This window comes from Juglans microcarpa x Juglans regia, chromosome 7S (genome assembly GCF_004785595.1).
Source record: "Juglans microcarpa x Juglans regia isolate MS1-56 chromosome 7S, Jm3101_v1.0, whole genome shotgun sequence".
Taxonomy (NCBI): domain Eukaryota; kingdom Viridiplantae; phylum Streptophyta; class Magnoliopsida; order Fagales; family Juglandaceae; genus Juglans; species Juglans microcarpa x Juglans regia.
In genome coordinates, this window is record NC_054607.1 from 10,106,260 (window position 1) to 10,121,652 (window position 15,393).

Below are 15,393 nucleotides of genomic sequence, written 5' to 3' on the forward strand. Positions count from 1 at the left end.
ATATCTGTATTTTTAATTTTTTTTTTTAATAAATAATGTGTCACCATATTAGATTAGCGCATCAAAGAGACAAAATGAACTATAGAAATTAGGAAATTAAATTGAATGTGGGTATGAAGTGACGAGGCACAGTTATGCCGACAAGACCAAATGTAAAGCAATGGAAAGGGCTTTTCAACGTTTGAAAGTCAAATTCTTCCAACTTCTGTATTCTCCTCGACAAATTCTCCCTCCCTCGTTGTGTTTATCCAATTGCCTATTGGAATTGGGATTCCAATTTTCTTTTTCTTACAGGAGACCGAAGACGTCTAATTTTGAATTTGGCGTTTGAACATTTTAAAGTTTTCTACGGTCATTTTCAGATAAAGACGGCTTTGAAAATACATGATTTTATTGTTTTACCTTGAATATATAATTATTAAACGACTAACAATTTAAGTTTAAGCGTTAAGAAATAATATTTTTAATTATAGAGTATGTAAGTATCGTATAATTTTTTTTTAAAAAATAAATAAATATGAGATTTATATAAAAAAAAAATTTAATTTTGTAATAATAGACCTCATTTTTTTAAAAACGATTATGCGGTACTTACACACTTTACGACTGTATGTAACATTACTTAAATCATAATATTTTAAAATAATCTTAAGAATGGTCTTTATTTTTATTCTTATTAATATTATTACTATATAATTTATAGAGTAGAGATAATATTTTAAAATAAAGAATGGTCTTTATTTTTATTCTTATTAATATTATTACTATATAATTTATAGAGTAGAGTTCTTTTATGTTACAATAATTTTAAGGAGGTCATTACATATAGATTCCCCTTTTATATCCATTTTCATAAAACTTTTGCCTTGTTTTTGCTTCTTCTTCTTCTTCTTTTTTCAAGTAGTTTTTATACTTTATTCCATGAGTGATAACATATGACATGACTCATAAATTCAATATAAACATGATACGAAATAAAAAGATTTAAATTTGAGGTAAATAGATTTGGGTCTAATATAAATAAGTTTAGACAAAAACAAGCTAATCAATCAAACATGATTAATAAACAAATCTGTTGGAGGGAAAATGTATCGAATAGGTCTAACCCAAACCAAACCAACCTATTGTAGAGCTTCAGGGAAACAGTGGGTTGTCAAAGTAAAGTCTCAAATAAGTGCTCAGTGAAAATGAACCTCGCTGAAAGTGCTCACTAAGAGCTTGGGCTATAATCGAGCCAAGCCAAACCGATCTTTGACTTGTTGAGTTTGGCTCTATTCAAAATACTGAAATTCGAGATTTCTGTTTATTCTTTACTCAAACTCGATTTGGTAAGCTAAACTTTCAATTCGAATTCGAACTCATCCCACAAATAAGCTTGAGTCGAGCTGAGCTTGAGCTTGGCTTAAATTTTTACTTGTTAGTTGTAGAAATACTAGTATATAAATTATTAAATCTTATAAACTAATTATTATACAAATTATAAAATATAGTTATGAAATATATTCAATATATAGACATACGTAATTAGGTTACATATTATATATTTAATTATAAAAGGGTTATACTTATATTATTAGCTAATACATGTATATATATGTATATATGTATGTATATATATATTTATCAATATATGAATGAGGTTTAATTGAGTCGAGCTAACGAGTCGAGTCAGGCATAAACGAGCGGGTTTTAACGAGTCTTAACTGAGTTTTATCATGTATGTGTCATTTATTAATCGAGCAGGTATCTATTTTCACAAGCAAACTTTCTTTTCACGAGTCGAGTTTAACCGAACAAATACCGATTAAACTATCGAGTAGACTGGTTCATTTACAACCCTAATAAGAATATACCTCACCCACAAATGCTTGCTAGGAGTGAACCATGCCTTGAAGTGCTCGGTAGGAGCAGACCTCACCATGAGTTGCCTTGAACTGCACCAAATATGCCCTTAATGCAATCGTATTTTTAAGGGCAATCGTATTTTTTTTAAAATAGTTATGCGATATTTATACATTCTACAATTGTATATATAACATTAATCTTTATTTTTTTTAAGGTAGCATTAGCTTTTATTAAATACACGAGATATCCTCTTGCTGACGTGGGAAATTCCAAAGAGAATCATACCAACAACACCTTTACAATTATTTAAAACCACACACCTCTGAAATGGAACCAAATCCATTGGATCGACCCCAATATTTAATTATTATAATATTAAAATACGCAATCATTGTACCAAAAAGACTAATTTCGACCCGATCTGTAGATAATATATATATATATATATATATATATATATATATATATATATATATGTGTGCAAACATAGTAATTTTATACACTTCCTCGTTGCTTCTGATTCAAATACTGCCCGTGGTTGCTGCTTGTTCAATTAATTATAATTTTTAAAAAATACTTTTAAAAAAACTAAGAAAAAGAATTTTGCAACATGGGCATTTGTGGGAAGCACATGACCCTACTTTTCACGCATGCCAAAAGCAGGTGCAAATTTGAGAATTATACGCCATAAATACATACAAAATTTTCTGATTTATATATATATATATATATTATATATATTCTGAATGAATTTAATAAGTGAGCTACTGCTATCGTCAGCTACCAAATAACAATACTACGGAGGTGCAATTCCGCCGTACTTGTAGGGTGGCACTACAGTCTCGGTATTTATATTTTTTATTTCCTTTAACGTAAGCTGTAATTCGTTATTTTTAATTTTTTTTTTATGTATCTTTCATATTTTCTGTTATTTCTTTTGATTTAGATTAAAAAAAAATATAGTTTTTTGAATTTTTGTTCACAAAATATATCCTCTTCTTCGTCTTAGATAGAGTATAAGATTGTTTAATTCTGTTTTAAAATATAATGTGAAGTTTGTTAAATTTGTTTTAAAACAGAGTGATATCTCTCAAACGATTTGTTTGTAAAGAGTTATAATAATAGACTAGACCATGTCAGTCAAAAAGAAGTTTGTGTATTGAGGAGTCTTAAAAACAGTAGTTGGCTTATATTTTATATGTCTCAGGTTAAAGTTATAATATCTAGTTGTGAATAAATGGAGTTTGTTCTATCTTTAAAAAAAAAAATTGGATAATGAGGTTAGATGAGATAGTTTCAGATAAAAGTTGAAAGTTGAAAAAAAACTATTAGAATATTATTTTTTAATATTATTATTATTTTAAAATTTGAAAAAGTTAAATTATTTATTATATTTTACGTGAGAATTTAAAAAAATTATAATAATGAGATGAAAGGTTTTCACTATCCAAACATATCCTCTACTTGCAGGGATTTCACAAACACAAGATTGTAATTTTTTAAAAATAAGAACCTAAAAACTTGAAATATCAATTCTAGACTTTTAAAAACCCTAATTCTAATTATTTTTAGCACCTCCTTCCTCGTTGCCACTTCGAGAGGCGTAAATTTATAATGGGACTTAGGATCTACCTATATTTGGATTTGCATATGAGTTTATAATGCAATCTGAATGTTAGTCCATGTTAATTTGTTTATAATCCAAGTGGGTATCCGACCTTACTTGGTTAATAAAATTAAGGAATTCAATCGTTTAGATTGTAACCAAATATCCAGATTTATCAAAAACCTTTTGAAACAAGAGAACTACAAAAATAAAACCATGCCATTTTATGTATAAGATAATTTTTTTGAAACGTGAAATCTGATTACAAGTATTAAGTATTGATTTGGTTCCAATATTATATACTAGTATATGCATCCAACAAATACGAATATGAAATTTAGATAAGAACATATATGAAATATAGATATCTGTCTAAATAAAATCTGTAAGATCTTATCCAAATCTTCAAATTTTAGACCATATTTATTGAAAAAAAAAATCGATCGAATGTAAAACCCTAAACTTCATATTAAATAAATAAAAATAATAGTTTTATAAAATCAAATTTCATTCAAAAGAAGAGAAATCAACAAGATGAAAATACCAAACTACAAACAAGCAATGCCCCAAACCAGTCAAAGTACAGGATGGATACTTTTGAAGGGAAAAGTTTACTGTTCATATCTTTTATTAAAGACAATAAGATAAAAGATACGTTAGCGATCACTGTCCAATTTGCATTGAAGAAGTAATCGCCATCAAGTTTTAGGGAGAAAGCAACAATCTTACATCATCTCTGCTCTAAAATGGTACATAATAATAAATGAAGGAGTAGTATTCGTGTTGACTACAGTGAGACCTTTGCATGCTGCTTGTATTGTAGGGAACAGTACGATGATACGTCTACATCCAGTATGTAATGTTCTTCTTCGACTTTAGGGCACGGATCAATAACATTATTAAATAAAGAAAAATTTTATACATTAAACTATTATTTTATTAAATATAATGTGATATATTTATTATCATAAAATAATTATTTATTACATATTTTTTTATCATTTAATAATAATAAATCTACTACATATCATTTATTATAATCAAAATAAAATGAGAATGTAGCGTATAACATTATTCATAAATAAATAGATTTTAACATCATGCAACCACCATGTTTCATTTATTTTGTTCGTTTATTTAATTTCTTTTACGTAGGGATGATGATGAAAGACCAAAGTAATATGATGTTTTATTGGTGAATTTAATAGGTCTTCATTTATACCATTGTTACTTTTAGGGGAACATGTTTTTTTCTTTTTTTTTCTTTTTAGTACCTATTTTGTAGGTGCTCTCCTCACTATTACGTCACAAATTGAATTGACTATTTCCTTAAAAAATGTAGGGGATGAACAAAAATCTCTTTCTATAACTCGATCATAACTTTATTGTGATGAATTATTGGTACCAATCCAACTGTTTTAGAAGAGAGTAATACACAAGGTTGTCGCCATTCCAAACTCATACAACACAAGTTTACATTGATTATTGTGGCTCCTTCGAGCAACTCGTTGTTGAACTTGTCAGAGCATTCATATTAGTTTGGTCAAATGAAAAAGTTAACTAAAATTTATATAATTGATGTAAAAAATATTCTATACTAGATTGGCCAAATCTAAAATAAGATGGACTTCTGCTACAGTGGTTGATCAAAAATAGAGAACTACAATTGATTCACCAAATATTAAAATATTAATTTATAATTCCAAATAAACATTAAGATATTAGTTTCTCACTCTAAGCAAAAATACTATTTGGTTTATAATTAAGAAATTTAGATAGAAATTTAGATGAGTTTAATCAAATATTTTTTGTTATTATCATTAAATAACTTTTGAAAATATGATTTTTTTAATATTAATTTAATTAGAATATAATTATTATTAATATTAAATTGGTAGAATTATAAAATGTGATACAAATAAATTAAATAAAAAATTATTAATTTAATAATATTTTATTATTATATAGAGAGTGAATGACTAATCTAATGTGGGAATTAAATTTAAATAGAATAGATAAATATAAAAAAGTGTGATATTGAGCCATTAACTAAATTTTGAATATGAATTTGACCAATCCAACGAGAATACTATTAGGATAAGTATCAATCAAGATGATCCTTCTTTTAAACCTTGGATACAAATATGAACCTTCTATTTTATTTCTAGTCTTTTTTTTTTATTTTTTTATAAAATTACAACAAGTGATTTGAAAAAAAAAATTATTGAGAATCTTTGTATCTATTCACTAATTTTTAATTCCGTCGGCATAAAAAAATTAATAGAATTAATATTTTAAAATAATATTAGATATAATTTTAAAATATTTAATTTTTATATATTTTAAATAAATTTATAAAATGACGTGATTTAATACGTTAAATTATAAAATTTATTTTCTTATGAAATAAAATAAATTATGTAAATTTATAAATCAAAATTTTTTTATAATTATAAATTTTTGAAATAAATAGTACGTTAAATTTATAAATACCATTTTTTAATAGATTAATTGAAAAATTCAGGCAAAAAGTATTAGGGAACGTGGTACCGCAATAAATATGTACTGAGGATATAGATTTGGTTAAGACCGATGCAGAGAGGGAGAGGGGCTGCGCCTGCGAGGTTGTGACCTCTGGGGCCTAAGACGTCAATAAGAAGAAACACTAGGGACAACGGCGTAAATGCAGCCGAAATTATAATAAAGAAACCATTCCTGCTGCCTGCTCGTGTCTCTCGATTCGCGTGCAAATCATCTCTCTCTCTCTCTCTCTCATTTTCCACTGTTTCAGCTCAGCTCCAATCTCAGATCACATCACTGTCTTGGGTTCTTTAGACTCTCCCATCTCCCTACTCCACACCCTCAGTAATAGCGCACCAAAATCTTTCCCCAATATTCATTTTTCAAAGACGGTAGAGTAGCTTCTCGTCATGATTAGGGTCTGGCCTTCTTTTCTTCTTGCTTTTATATTATCGTTACCCTCTTCTCTCTGATCTTCAACCACTGGCTCTCTTGCCCCCACACACACAGAGAGAGAGAGAGAGAGAGAGAGAGCCGTCGCTAATAAGTTCTCTGACGTCGCTCTTCTTTCTTCTACCCGTGCTTCTCTCTGTGAACAAGCATAAATAATAGCTTTAACGAATTCATTGGAGGATCTTTTTTAGCTTTTTGTTTGAGATTTATAGCTGAACAACACGATGTTTGAGATCAGGGTTTTTGAGTAACAAGTGTATTTTCTCCGGTTTTTAAGTCTTGACGATATCTCCGTTCGAGGTTGTTCAAAACAGCAAGAGGTTTCGGTGAAGCTTCTGGTTCTATCTGTGGGAAACTTAAACCGGCGTATTTCTTTATAGCCGTTCGTTCTTAAAGTTTGGTGAGCCAATAGCGCTGAGGCTTTAGAAAGATACAGGCTCTATCCGTGTCTGTTTTATACGTATATTGCCTTTAGCATTTTGGTGTTACCTTCTCCAACAAGCAAAACTAAGTGTTCCCCACTCCAAACGGAGACGGACTTTACGAAGCGAAAGAATCTTTAACCTCAAACTCTCTAAGCCGAAACCCACAAAGGAAGCAGCTTTTAACCGGCTTTTTCTTGGTTGGGATTTGAGAGAAATGGCGTTGGCTGTGGCTCAGCAGCACAGAGAGAGCAGCAGTGGGAGCATCGACCGGCACCTTGATGCGGGCAAGTACGTAAGGTACACGGCTGAGCAGGTAGAGGCACTCGAGCGCGTCTATGCAGAGTGTCCAAAACCCAGCTCGTTGCGCCGGCAGCAGTTGATCCGGGAGTGCCCCATTCTCTCCAACATCGATCCCAAGCAGATCAAAGTCTGGTTCCAGAATCGCAGGTATCAGAATGGTCCTTTTGTCATTTGGGTGATTGGGTTTCGTTTTATGGTTTCGCATCTTTCAAAATCGTTTCCTTCTGGGCGCAAATGTTTGAACCAAATACTAATGTTCGTGGCATTTCCAAGCATGTTGCTTTTGATGTTCTATTAGCAATTTTTTATTTGTTATAAGACTGTATTCTGAGCAAGAATTATTTCCTCTTTTCAATTGGTTTTTGACCTATTTAAGTGGCTATTTGTTTCATAAAAGCATGCTGGGTTTTTTTTTGGGCTAGAGGAGTGTATGGAGGCTGAAAGGTAATGGTGTTTGGCCATGCAGGTGCCGAGAGAAGCAGAGAAAAGAGGCTTCGCGCCTCCAGACTGTGAACCGGAAATTGTCAGCGATGAACAAGTTGTTGATGGAGGAGAATGATCGCCTGCAGAAACAGGTTTCACAGCTCGTATGCGAAAATGGCCATATGCGGCAACAACTTCATACTGTAAGCACATATGCTTGTTCTCTTTTAAATTGATCGCTCTTCTTGTTTCCTTCTACCCGATCTTTGTGTGTGCGATCATTAGGGGTTTCTAATTGCGGAATATGTGTTCAATAAAACTTACTCCTTATCTATTGACAGGGAATTAATGATGGATCAACTCTTTATTAGATTGTGCGTAATTTTTTTGTTTGTAATTTTTCGGTAATTTAATGCGAGCCAATTATTTCTCTGTTTGCCCCTAATTTGTCTGCATGTATTTTATTTTGGTTGACTCTTCCTATCTTCAAATAATGCCACGACTGAGATGTTTCAAGGATATTGATAGTGCTTGCAGCTTTCTACCCTTTAACGAGTTAAAGGGCCTACTTGTGCTGGGGTAGAGTTTGAAGTGATTTGATGTTGTTATTAATGATAACATGTTAATCCATCTGTAGGCACCAGCGGCAACTACCGATGCAAGTTGTGACTCAGCGGCTACCACTCCTCAGCATTCTCTGAGAGATGCTAATAACCCTGCTGGGTAATCTCAAATACCAATGGAGAGCTTTCTTTTTTCACTACGATTCTTGTGATATAAATCTTTATTTTGGTGCCTTTTCTGATTGATATTTTTTTCTTGTTGTTTGGCAGACTTCTCTCCATTGCAGAGGAGACCTTGGCAGAGTTCCTTTCCAAGGCTACTGGAACTGCTGTTGATTGGGTCCAGATGCCTGGGATGAAGGTTTCAATTTCCTTAAATGATAATATAGAATGCTTTTGGGATGAGACAAACTAAATTTGGTGTTTACATTTTTGAGATTTATGTGTGCAAGAATGATACCATGTTTCTCCTATTTTGAAGCTGTATTACCTGAACCAGTTGTTTTATTTGTTGTCAGCCTGGTCCGGATTCGGTTGGGATCTTTGCTATTTCACAAAGTTGCAGTGGAGTGGCAGCTCGAGCATGTGGTCTTGTGAGTTTGGAACCTACAAAGGTAAGTTTACTAGTATCACTGAAATAATCTAGGTGGGTATTGTTGATTGTTTGCATTAAGCTGTTTTCTCAAGTGAATAGGTTCGTGAGCTTGATTTGATGCATTGATACATGAGTTCTCAATAGACTGCAGAGATCCTTAAAGATCGCCTATCTTGGTTCCGGGACTGTCGGAGCCTTGAAGTTTTCACCATGTTTCCAGCTGGAAATGGAGGGACAATTGAACTTGTTTACACACAGGTGAACATAAATATAACTTTAGGTTTCTTCTACAAATAAATGTAATTATTCAGAGAATAACGTCAAAATAACTTCAGACATATGCTCCAACTACGCTGGCTCCTGCACGGGATTTTTGGACTTTAAGATACACTACAAGTCTAGAAAATGGCAGTCTTGTGGTAAGTATGCCTCTGAATATTAAACTCAATATATAGTTGCACGATACTTGATTATGACATACTTGCAAGTTGGTACTTCTTGTAAACAATTCAATCTCTCCTTAGATTGAGGATGCCTATTACTTACCAAAACAAACATTGAGGATGCCTACTGTGTATGCTCTTAAATGTGTTTTTTCCTGTTTATGTCTGAAGGTTTGCGAGAGATCCCTTTCTGGTTCTGGTGCTGGCCCAAATGCAGCAGCTGCTTCTCAGTTTGTGAGAGCTGAAATGCTTCCTAGTGGCTACCTGATTCGGCCATGTGAGGGTGGAGGGTCAATAATCCATATTGTTGACCACCTGAATCTTGAGGTTTGACTCTTGGCAATAAGCTTATTGAAAATGCCTGTCCCTGGCACACTTAATAAAGTTTTTGGTATTTTTACTCACCCCCCACCCCTCCAAGAAAAAATATAATATGGCAGTAGAAACTAAGAAGGGATTAAAAAAATAAGATAATTCCTTTAATTCTCTTCCAGGCTTGGAGTGTGCCAGAAGTGCTGCGACCGCTTTACGAATCATCAAAAATGGTGGCCCAAAAAATGACGATTGCGGTTAGTAAATACTGTTTGGTTTAATAAGTAGGCTTTTCTTCTGCATGAAGTTCAATTCGAGTACAAAACAAATTTCCCCTACCCCAGCAAAATAGAAATAAAAATGATAGAATGTGCTGACTGATAAATACTGTCTGTGAAGGGGCTACGTTATATCAGGCAAATAGCTCAGGAGACGAGTGGTGAGGTTGTATATGGTTTTGGCAGGCAGCCAGCTGTTCTGCGAACTTTTAGCCAACGATTAAGCAGGTAGCTGCATGATTATCTTGGTTACTTGGTTTCTAGGTTTCTCTGTAGCATTTAAGTAGATTGTTGTGAAAGACATGGTAATCGATTTCGGGGTATTTTGCTGTTTGTTTTGCATATTAATCTGTAGTTTCCACTGAATCCTCTATATACTCCGTTGTTGCAGAGGCTTCAATGACGCTGTAAATGGATTCAATGATGATGGCTGGTCATTGATGAACTGTGATGGTGCTGAAGATGTGATTATATCAGTTAATTCAACCAAGAACCTGAGCACCACTTCCAATCCTGATAATTTCCTCGCGTTTGGTGGAGGAATTCTCTGTGCTAAGGCTTCCATGCTACTCCAAGTAAGTATAGAAACTGCCTCTGATGGGTAGTAAATGTAGTTTTTTGGAAATTATATTTTCTACCTCCAAACTACATATATTTTCAATTTGCACCCTAAAGAACCAAAACCATCAATTAGAATCCCAAGCTATTGATTTTTGTTAATTTTCACTCTTAGTTTAAATCTGACCTTCAAGATTGATGAGAATGGGACACTTGGAAAACTCTTGACGATGAAGTGTGATCAAGGGTGCAAATTGACAGCTTTGATAGTTAAGGTGGAATTGAAGAAATGGTTGTAGTTTGGGGTTAAAACGTACTTCCCCCGCCCTTGTTTTCATGTTGCCGACTAAATCTTGCCAAATCTCTTGCAAGCCTAACAGGGAAAGTCATATGATTGTTCCAAATTGTTGGAACCTTCACTAGTTGGAACAGACTTTCCTAGATTTGTTTGGTCTGGAACTCTGATATGTGAATTTGCATGAAGCCTATTTTCCAATATACATTTACTTAAATATTTTATAAACCTTGGACATTTTGGTGCTGATAGTCTATTTTCACTTATTTGATGATCTAAATATCTATAACTAAAACACTTAGCAAAATGTTCAGCATGAATCAGAAAAGAAAGTTTAGTAGTGAATTCTCAAGGGATCTTGCTTCCATGTGGCACTTGCACTTGTGCATATGTTTAACGTGGTTGTGCATATTTTTCCTTTTTCTTGCCAGAATGTCCCTCCTGCAATGCTGGTTCGTTTCTTGAGGGAGCACCGTTCAGAGTGGGCTGATTTCAATGTTGATGCATATTCTGCTGCATCACTAAAAGCAGGTTCATATACTTTCCCAGGGATGAGGCCTACACGATTTACTGGGAGCCAAATTATCATGCCTCTTGGCCACACAATAGAACATGAAGAGGTATGCTTTCTAACGATAGTTTATCCACCAAAATGAAGCTAATTTATTTTGTTGGACATTTGGACCATTATGCATGTATATTTTATTTCCTCCGCCTAAGAGTAAACATTGAATGCTGCTCTCTTGCTTTAGGAGAAGATGCAATTATATATATATATATTTTTTTTTTTGCAGATTGTGATAGAACATGTAACAGATATTTGCTTCTTGATATCTCTTGGTTTGTATTCCAGGTTCTCGAGATTATTCGACTTGAAAGCCATTGTCTTTCTCAAGAAGATGCTTTTGTATCAAGGGACATTCATCTCTTGCAGGTGCTTTTTTCTAAACTTTTGCTTCTTAAATCTTTTACATTTTTTTGTTAAGTAATATTCATTTCATTATATTAGATGCTAAATCTGCATTCCAAGTACAACGAGGAGTGTACAAGTTATCTAGCTAGAAATAGAAAAAAGATGCAAGATAATCATGTAGAGTTAGCCCATTGAAGTCAATTGATGCAGTCCAAGGAAGGAGTGTTGAAGAAGAAAGTATTGAGCTTTTTTACAGTCCGTTTTTAAAGCCTTACCACTTGTCGTTTATATTGCTAATTTCTGCGGTAATGTAAAATTAGTTTATTATCTTGTTTAAATAGTGGAAAAAATTTTGTTTCTTCAAGTATTTGGGATTTTTTTAAAAGAAGAGGATAGTACCCCTTAATTTTATTAACAACCTTGTTTACATTCTTTTAAAGTCTTAGGATTGTTTAGCACTAATTTGAGAAATTCTGGTGTTTTTTTATCATTGTCTTTGATATCACAAGCTGGTTCTAAGCATAGTCAGCAGTGGTGTGAGTTCAGGTTTGTTTGAAAGCCCACCAATATGTCATTTTTTTCCATGCGGATAGGTGTGAAATATGCATGCATGCTTTGTTTGGGTACTAGAAATTTCTGCATTTGATGGATCAGACTTATCTAAGTTTCATTTTCTGCTTTTCCCTGTTCTTTTCCTACGGAAGGTAAAATTGAGAACCCCATCAATTATCCTGTTTTTCTGGTTGTCCTAGTTAAGAGATTGTATGTAATCATAATTTGGTTCTTTTTTTCTTTGGCAGATATGTAATGGAGTTGACGAGCATGCTGTAGGAGCCTGTTCTGAACTTATATTTGCTACAATTGATGAGATGTTTCCAGATGATGCTCCGTTGCTGCCCTCTGGTTTCCGTATCATCCCATTGGATTCAAAAACAGTTGAGTTTATCTGTGCTACTTACTTTCACAATTTTCATTTTTCTATCAATTAAAGAAATTTGTAAATGTAAATAAGATTTTTGTTGAATAGAAATGCAGCGTCCAATTTCTGACTCAAATGAGGAAAACCTTCCCCTCTATTACGACTGATAGATCGTTTTGCACATGCTTACTCATGAAGCCTGAGATAGTTTATATGAAGAGTGTTTAACATTTGCATCAAATTCAAGATGTTAGCCTTGGGGTATTGCTGGAGTTCAGTTTTACATAACACTTTTCCCCATGATAATAATTAATTTTCATTTACAGTGTGATGCAAAGGATTCATTGCCAACACATCGCACCCTAGATCTGACATCTAGTCTTGAAGTGGGTCCTGCTACAGACCATTCTGCTGGGGATGCATTGTCATGTCATTCTCGATCAGTGTTGACTATTGCTTTCCAGTTTCCATTTGATAGCAGTCTGCAAGATAATGTTGCAAACATGGCCCGTCACTATGTCCGAAGTGTTATTTCCTCTGTGCAGAGGGTTGCTATGGCGATATCGCCTGCAGGTTTGAGCCCAGCTGTAGGACCAAAACTTTCTCCTGGCTCTCCAGAGGCTCTTACACTAGCGCACTGGATCTGCCAGAGCTATAGGTACGTTCAGCTGCAACTTGGATGTTTGGCATGGACATTGGAAGCTTTCAATCAGATAATAGCAAGTTTCAATCCTGCTGTATGCAAAAGTTAATAAAAATGATGATGAGCCTATCTTATATAAAGCAGTTATTATACACATTAGGTCACGTTTGAATTCAAAACCCACTTGAACTCTTCTCAACTCATCTCATCTCATCATTACAATTTTCTCAAATTCCTACATAAAATATAATAAATAATTCAACTTTTTCAAATCCCAAAATAACTTTTTTAAATTCACACGCAAAATATAATAAATAATTTAACTTTTATTCTAATATTCACAAATCATCTCAACTCATATCAACTCATCTCTGAATCCAAACCACTCCAATAATTCCAATAATTGCAGCACAAGCTAGGTCTCTGATTATTTGTTTTCTTCTAAGCACAGTACTGGCTAGTTAATTGTAGTCTTGTATTTGTAAAATTAGATGGTATTTATTTCGCCTTTACTTTTTCTCAGCTACCATTTAGGGACAGAATTGCTGGGATCCGATTCTCTGGGAGGTGATTCAGTGTTAAAACATCTGTGGGATCATCAGGATGCCATTATGTGCTGTTCATTAAAGGTAAAGGTCTATTACGGTAGACAACATGCCTTTTATAGGGTCTCTTGAGTCTTTGAGAAGCACGTGATATTAAAAAAAAGCATGTTTTCTAGGGACCATGGAAAATTATTAGTTTGGGCTGGAAGAAGTTTCTTCGTCCCAGTTTGGAGGAACTTTATACTTTTTCCTACTTACTGGGAATGGTGTGGAATTGTGTGCACATGTCCCATTGATGGTGATTCAGCTTAATCTAAATACGTCTGAGAGAGATTTTTGCTAAATCTGAGTTTTATTGGTGCAGTCATTGCCGGTTTTCATCTTTGCAAATCAGGCAGGGCTTGACATGTTGGAAACAACTCTAGTCGCTCTACAAGACATTACACTAGATAAAATCTTTGATGAGTCTGGGCGCAAGGCACTATGTGCTGATTTTGCCAAGTTAATGCAACAGGTAACTTATATATGATTTTTTTTTCTGTTTTTTTTTTTTGGTATTTTCGTGTGCAATTAGAATGACTGAAACATGTACTGTCATCCGGTTTAGAATCTTCCTTTCGAGTTATGAGCGAATGAAGGAAAAATTATACTCATTATCCCCACACACCACCATACATAATTTTTTATTTTTAATTTTTTTACCAAATATGTGGTGTATGGATTATGAGTAGAAGAACTCAATTAGTTTAGGAAGAATAAAACCAAAAAAAAATTAAATTTTTTAAAAATAAGTATGGTGTGTGGTGTGAGGAGATGATGAATAGCAAAACTCCTAATGAAGCGTCGAATACTTCATCTGATGGGTCCTGTCTAGTGTAGATATATTACCTAAATTTTCTTCTGCCAGTCTATTCAAATTTTCTTCTCAATTCAATCAAACTAAATCCCCTCCACCATTTTTATTTTGTTGGTTTCATTTGTAGTCGGACACATTATTGTTATTGTTAGGTCGAACTCATCAACTTACCTTTCTATTTACTTGGTTTTGGCTGAAACGCAACTGACCAAATGGTTTCTGCTTTCATTAACATTTGATATCAGGGGTTCACTTACTTGCCCTCTGGAATCTGCATGTCAACCATGGGTCGCCATGTTTCATACGAACAGGCAGTTGCATGGAAAGTCCTTGCTGCAGACGAGACCAGTGTCCACTGCCTTGCCTTCTCTTTCGTAAACTGGTCTTTTGTGTGAAAATTTCAGTTCATATATCCATTTACCCTGCTGCTCTTTTTCCCTCTTGAATCTGTAATCTGGAAAAAATGAAAAACTATGGGACATACTTGCAAGAGATGGGGGGAAAAAGCAAAGAGAATGGAAGTTTTGTACTATCTAAATCCCAGCCTCAGGTCTGCATGCATTATATTAAATTTAATTCAATTTTTATTTATTGTGCCCTTATAAATATAGTTAATAGAAAAATTCTATCACACACCGCACACATTTTTTTTTTAATTTTTTTCTTTTAATAAATGTGTGTGGGTATATGGATGGTGGTATAAAAATTTAATTATTTTGAGAAGAATAAAACTATAAAAATTTTTTAAAAAAATTGAAAAAATAAAAAAAATGTGGTAGGGGGTGCTAATGAATAATAAAGCTCTAGTTACTATTAGTGAACTTTTGGTAGTAAAGCTATCCTACAAAAATTTTGTATAGGAACTTGAAGCAGCTACGGGGGAACAAGAGATCTACTTTTC

General features: G+C 33.4%; 1 protein-coding gene across 1 annotated transcript; it reads left to right on the forward strand.

Annotated features, from left to right (window-relative positions):
- Positions 1 to 6,178: 6,178 nt before the first annotated feature.
- LOC121241011 (homeobox-leucine zipper protein REVOLUTA-like) lies at positions 6,179 to 15,083 on the forward strand. Its single transcript, XM_041138578.1, has 18 exons — positions 6,179 to 7,296; positions 7,616 to 7,775; positions 8,210 to 8,295; positions 8,406 to 8,496; positions 8,654 to 8,749; positions 8,875 to 8,988; positions 9,066 to 9,149; positions 9,345 to 9,500; positions 9,668 to 9,742; positions 9,885 to 9,991; positions 10,155 to 10,338; positions 11,048 to 11,236; positions 11,470 to 11,550; positions 12,330 to 12,464; positions 12,775 to 13,106; positions 13,615 to 13,720; positions 14,001 to 14,150; positions 14,738 to 15,083. Exons 1-18 carry the CDS (start codon positions 7,064 to 7,066, stop codon positions 14,885 to 14,887), a joined length of 2,529 nt encoding a protein of 842 aa, XP_040994512.1. The 5' UTR covers positions 6,179 to 7,063; the 3' UTR covers positions 14,888 to 15,083.
- The last annotated feature ends 310 nt before the right edge of the window (positions 15,084 to 15,393 follow it).

Excerpts from the sequence above, each read along its gene's own strand:
- LOC121241011 (XM_041138578.1), top strand. The coding sequence starts at position 7,064 with ATGGCGTTGGCTGTGGCTCAGCAGCACAGAGAGAGCAGCAGTGGGAGC. Across the intron at positions 7,776-8,209 it reads TGCGGCAACAACTTCATACT|GCACCAGCGGCAACTACCGA; the intron begins GTAAGCACATAT and ends ATCCATCTGTAG. Across the intron at positions 10,339-11,047 it reads AGGCTTCCATGCTACTCCAA|AATGTCCCTCCTGCAATGCT; the intron begins GTAAGTATAGAA and ends TTTTCTTGCCAG.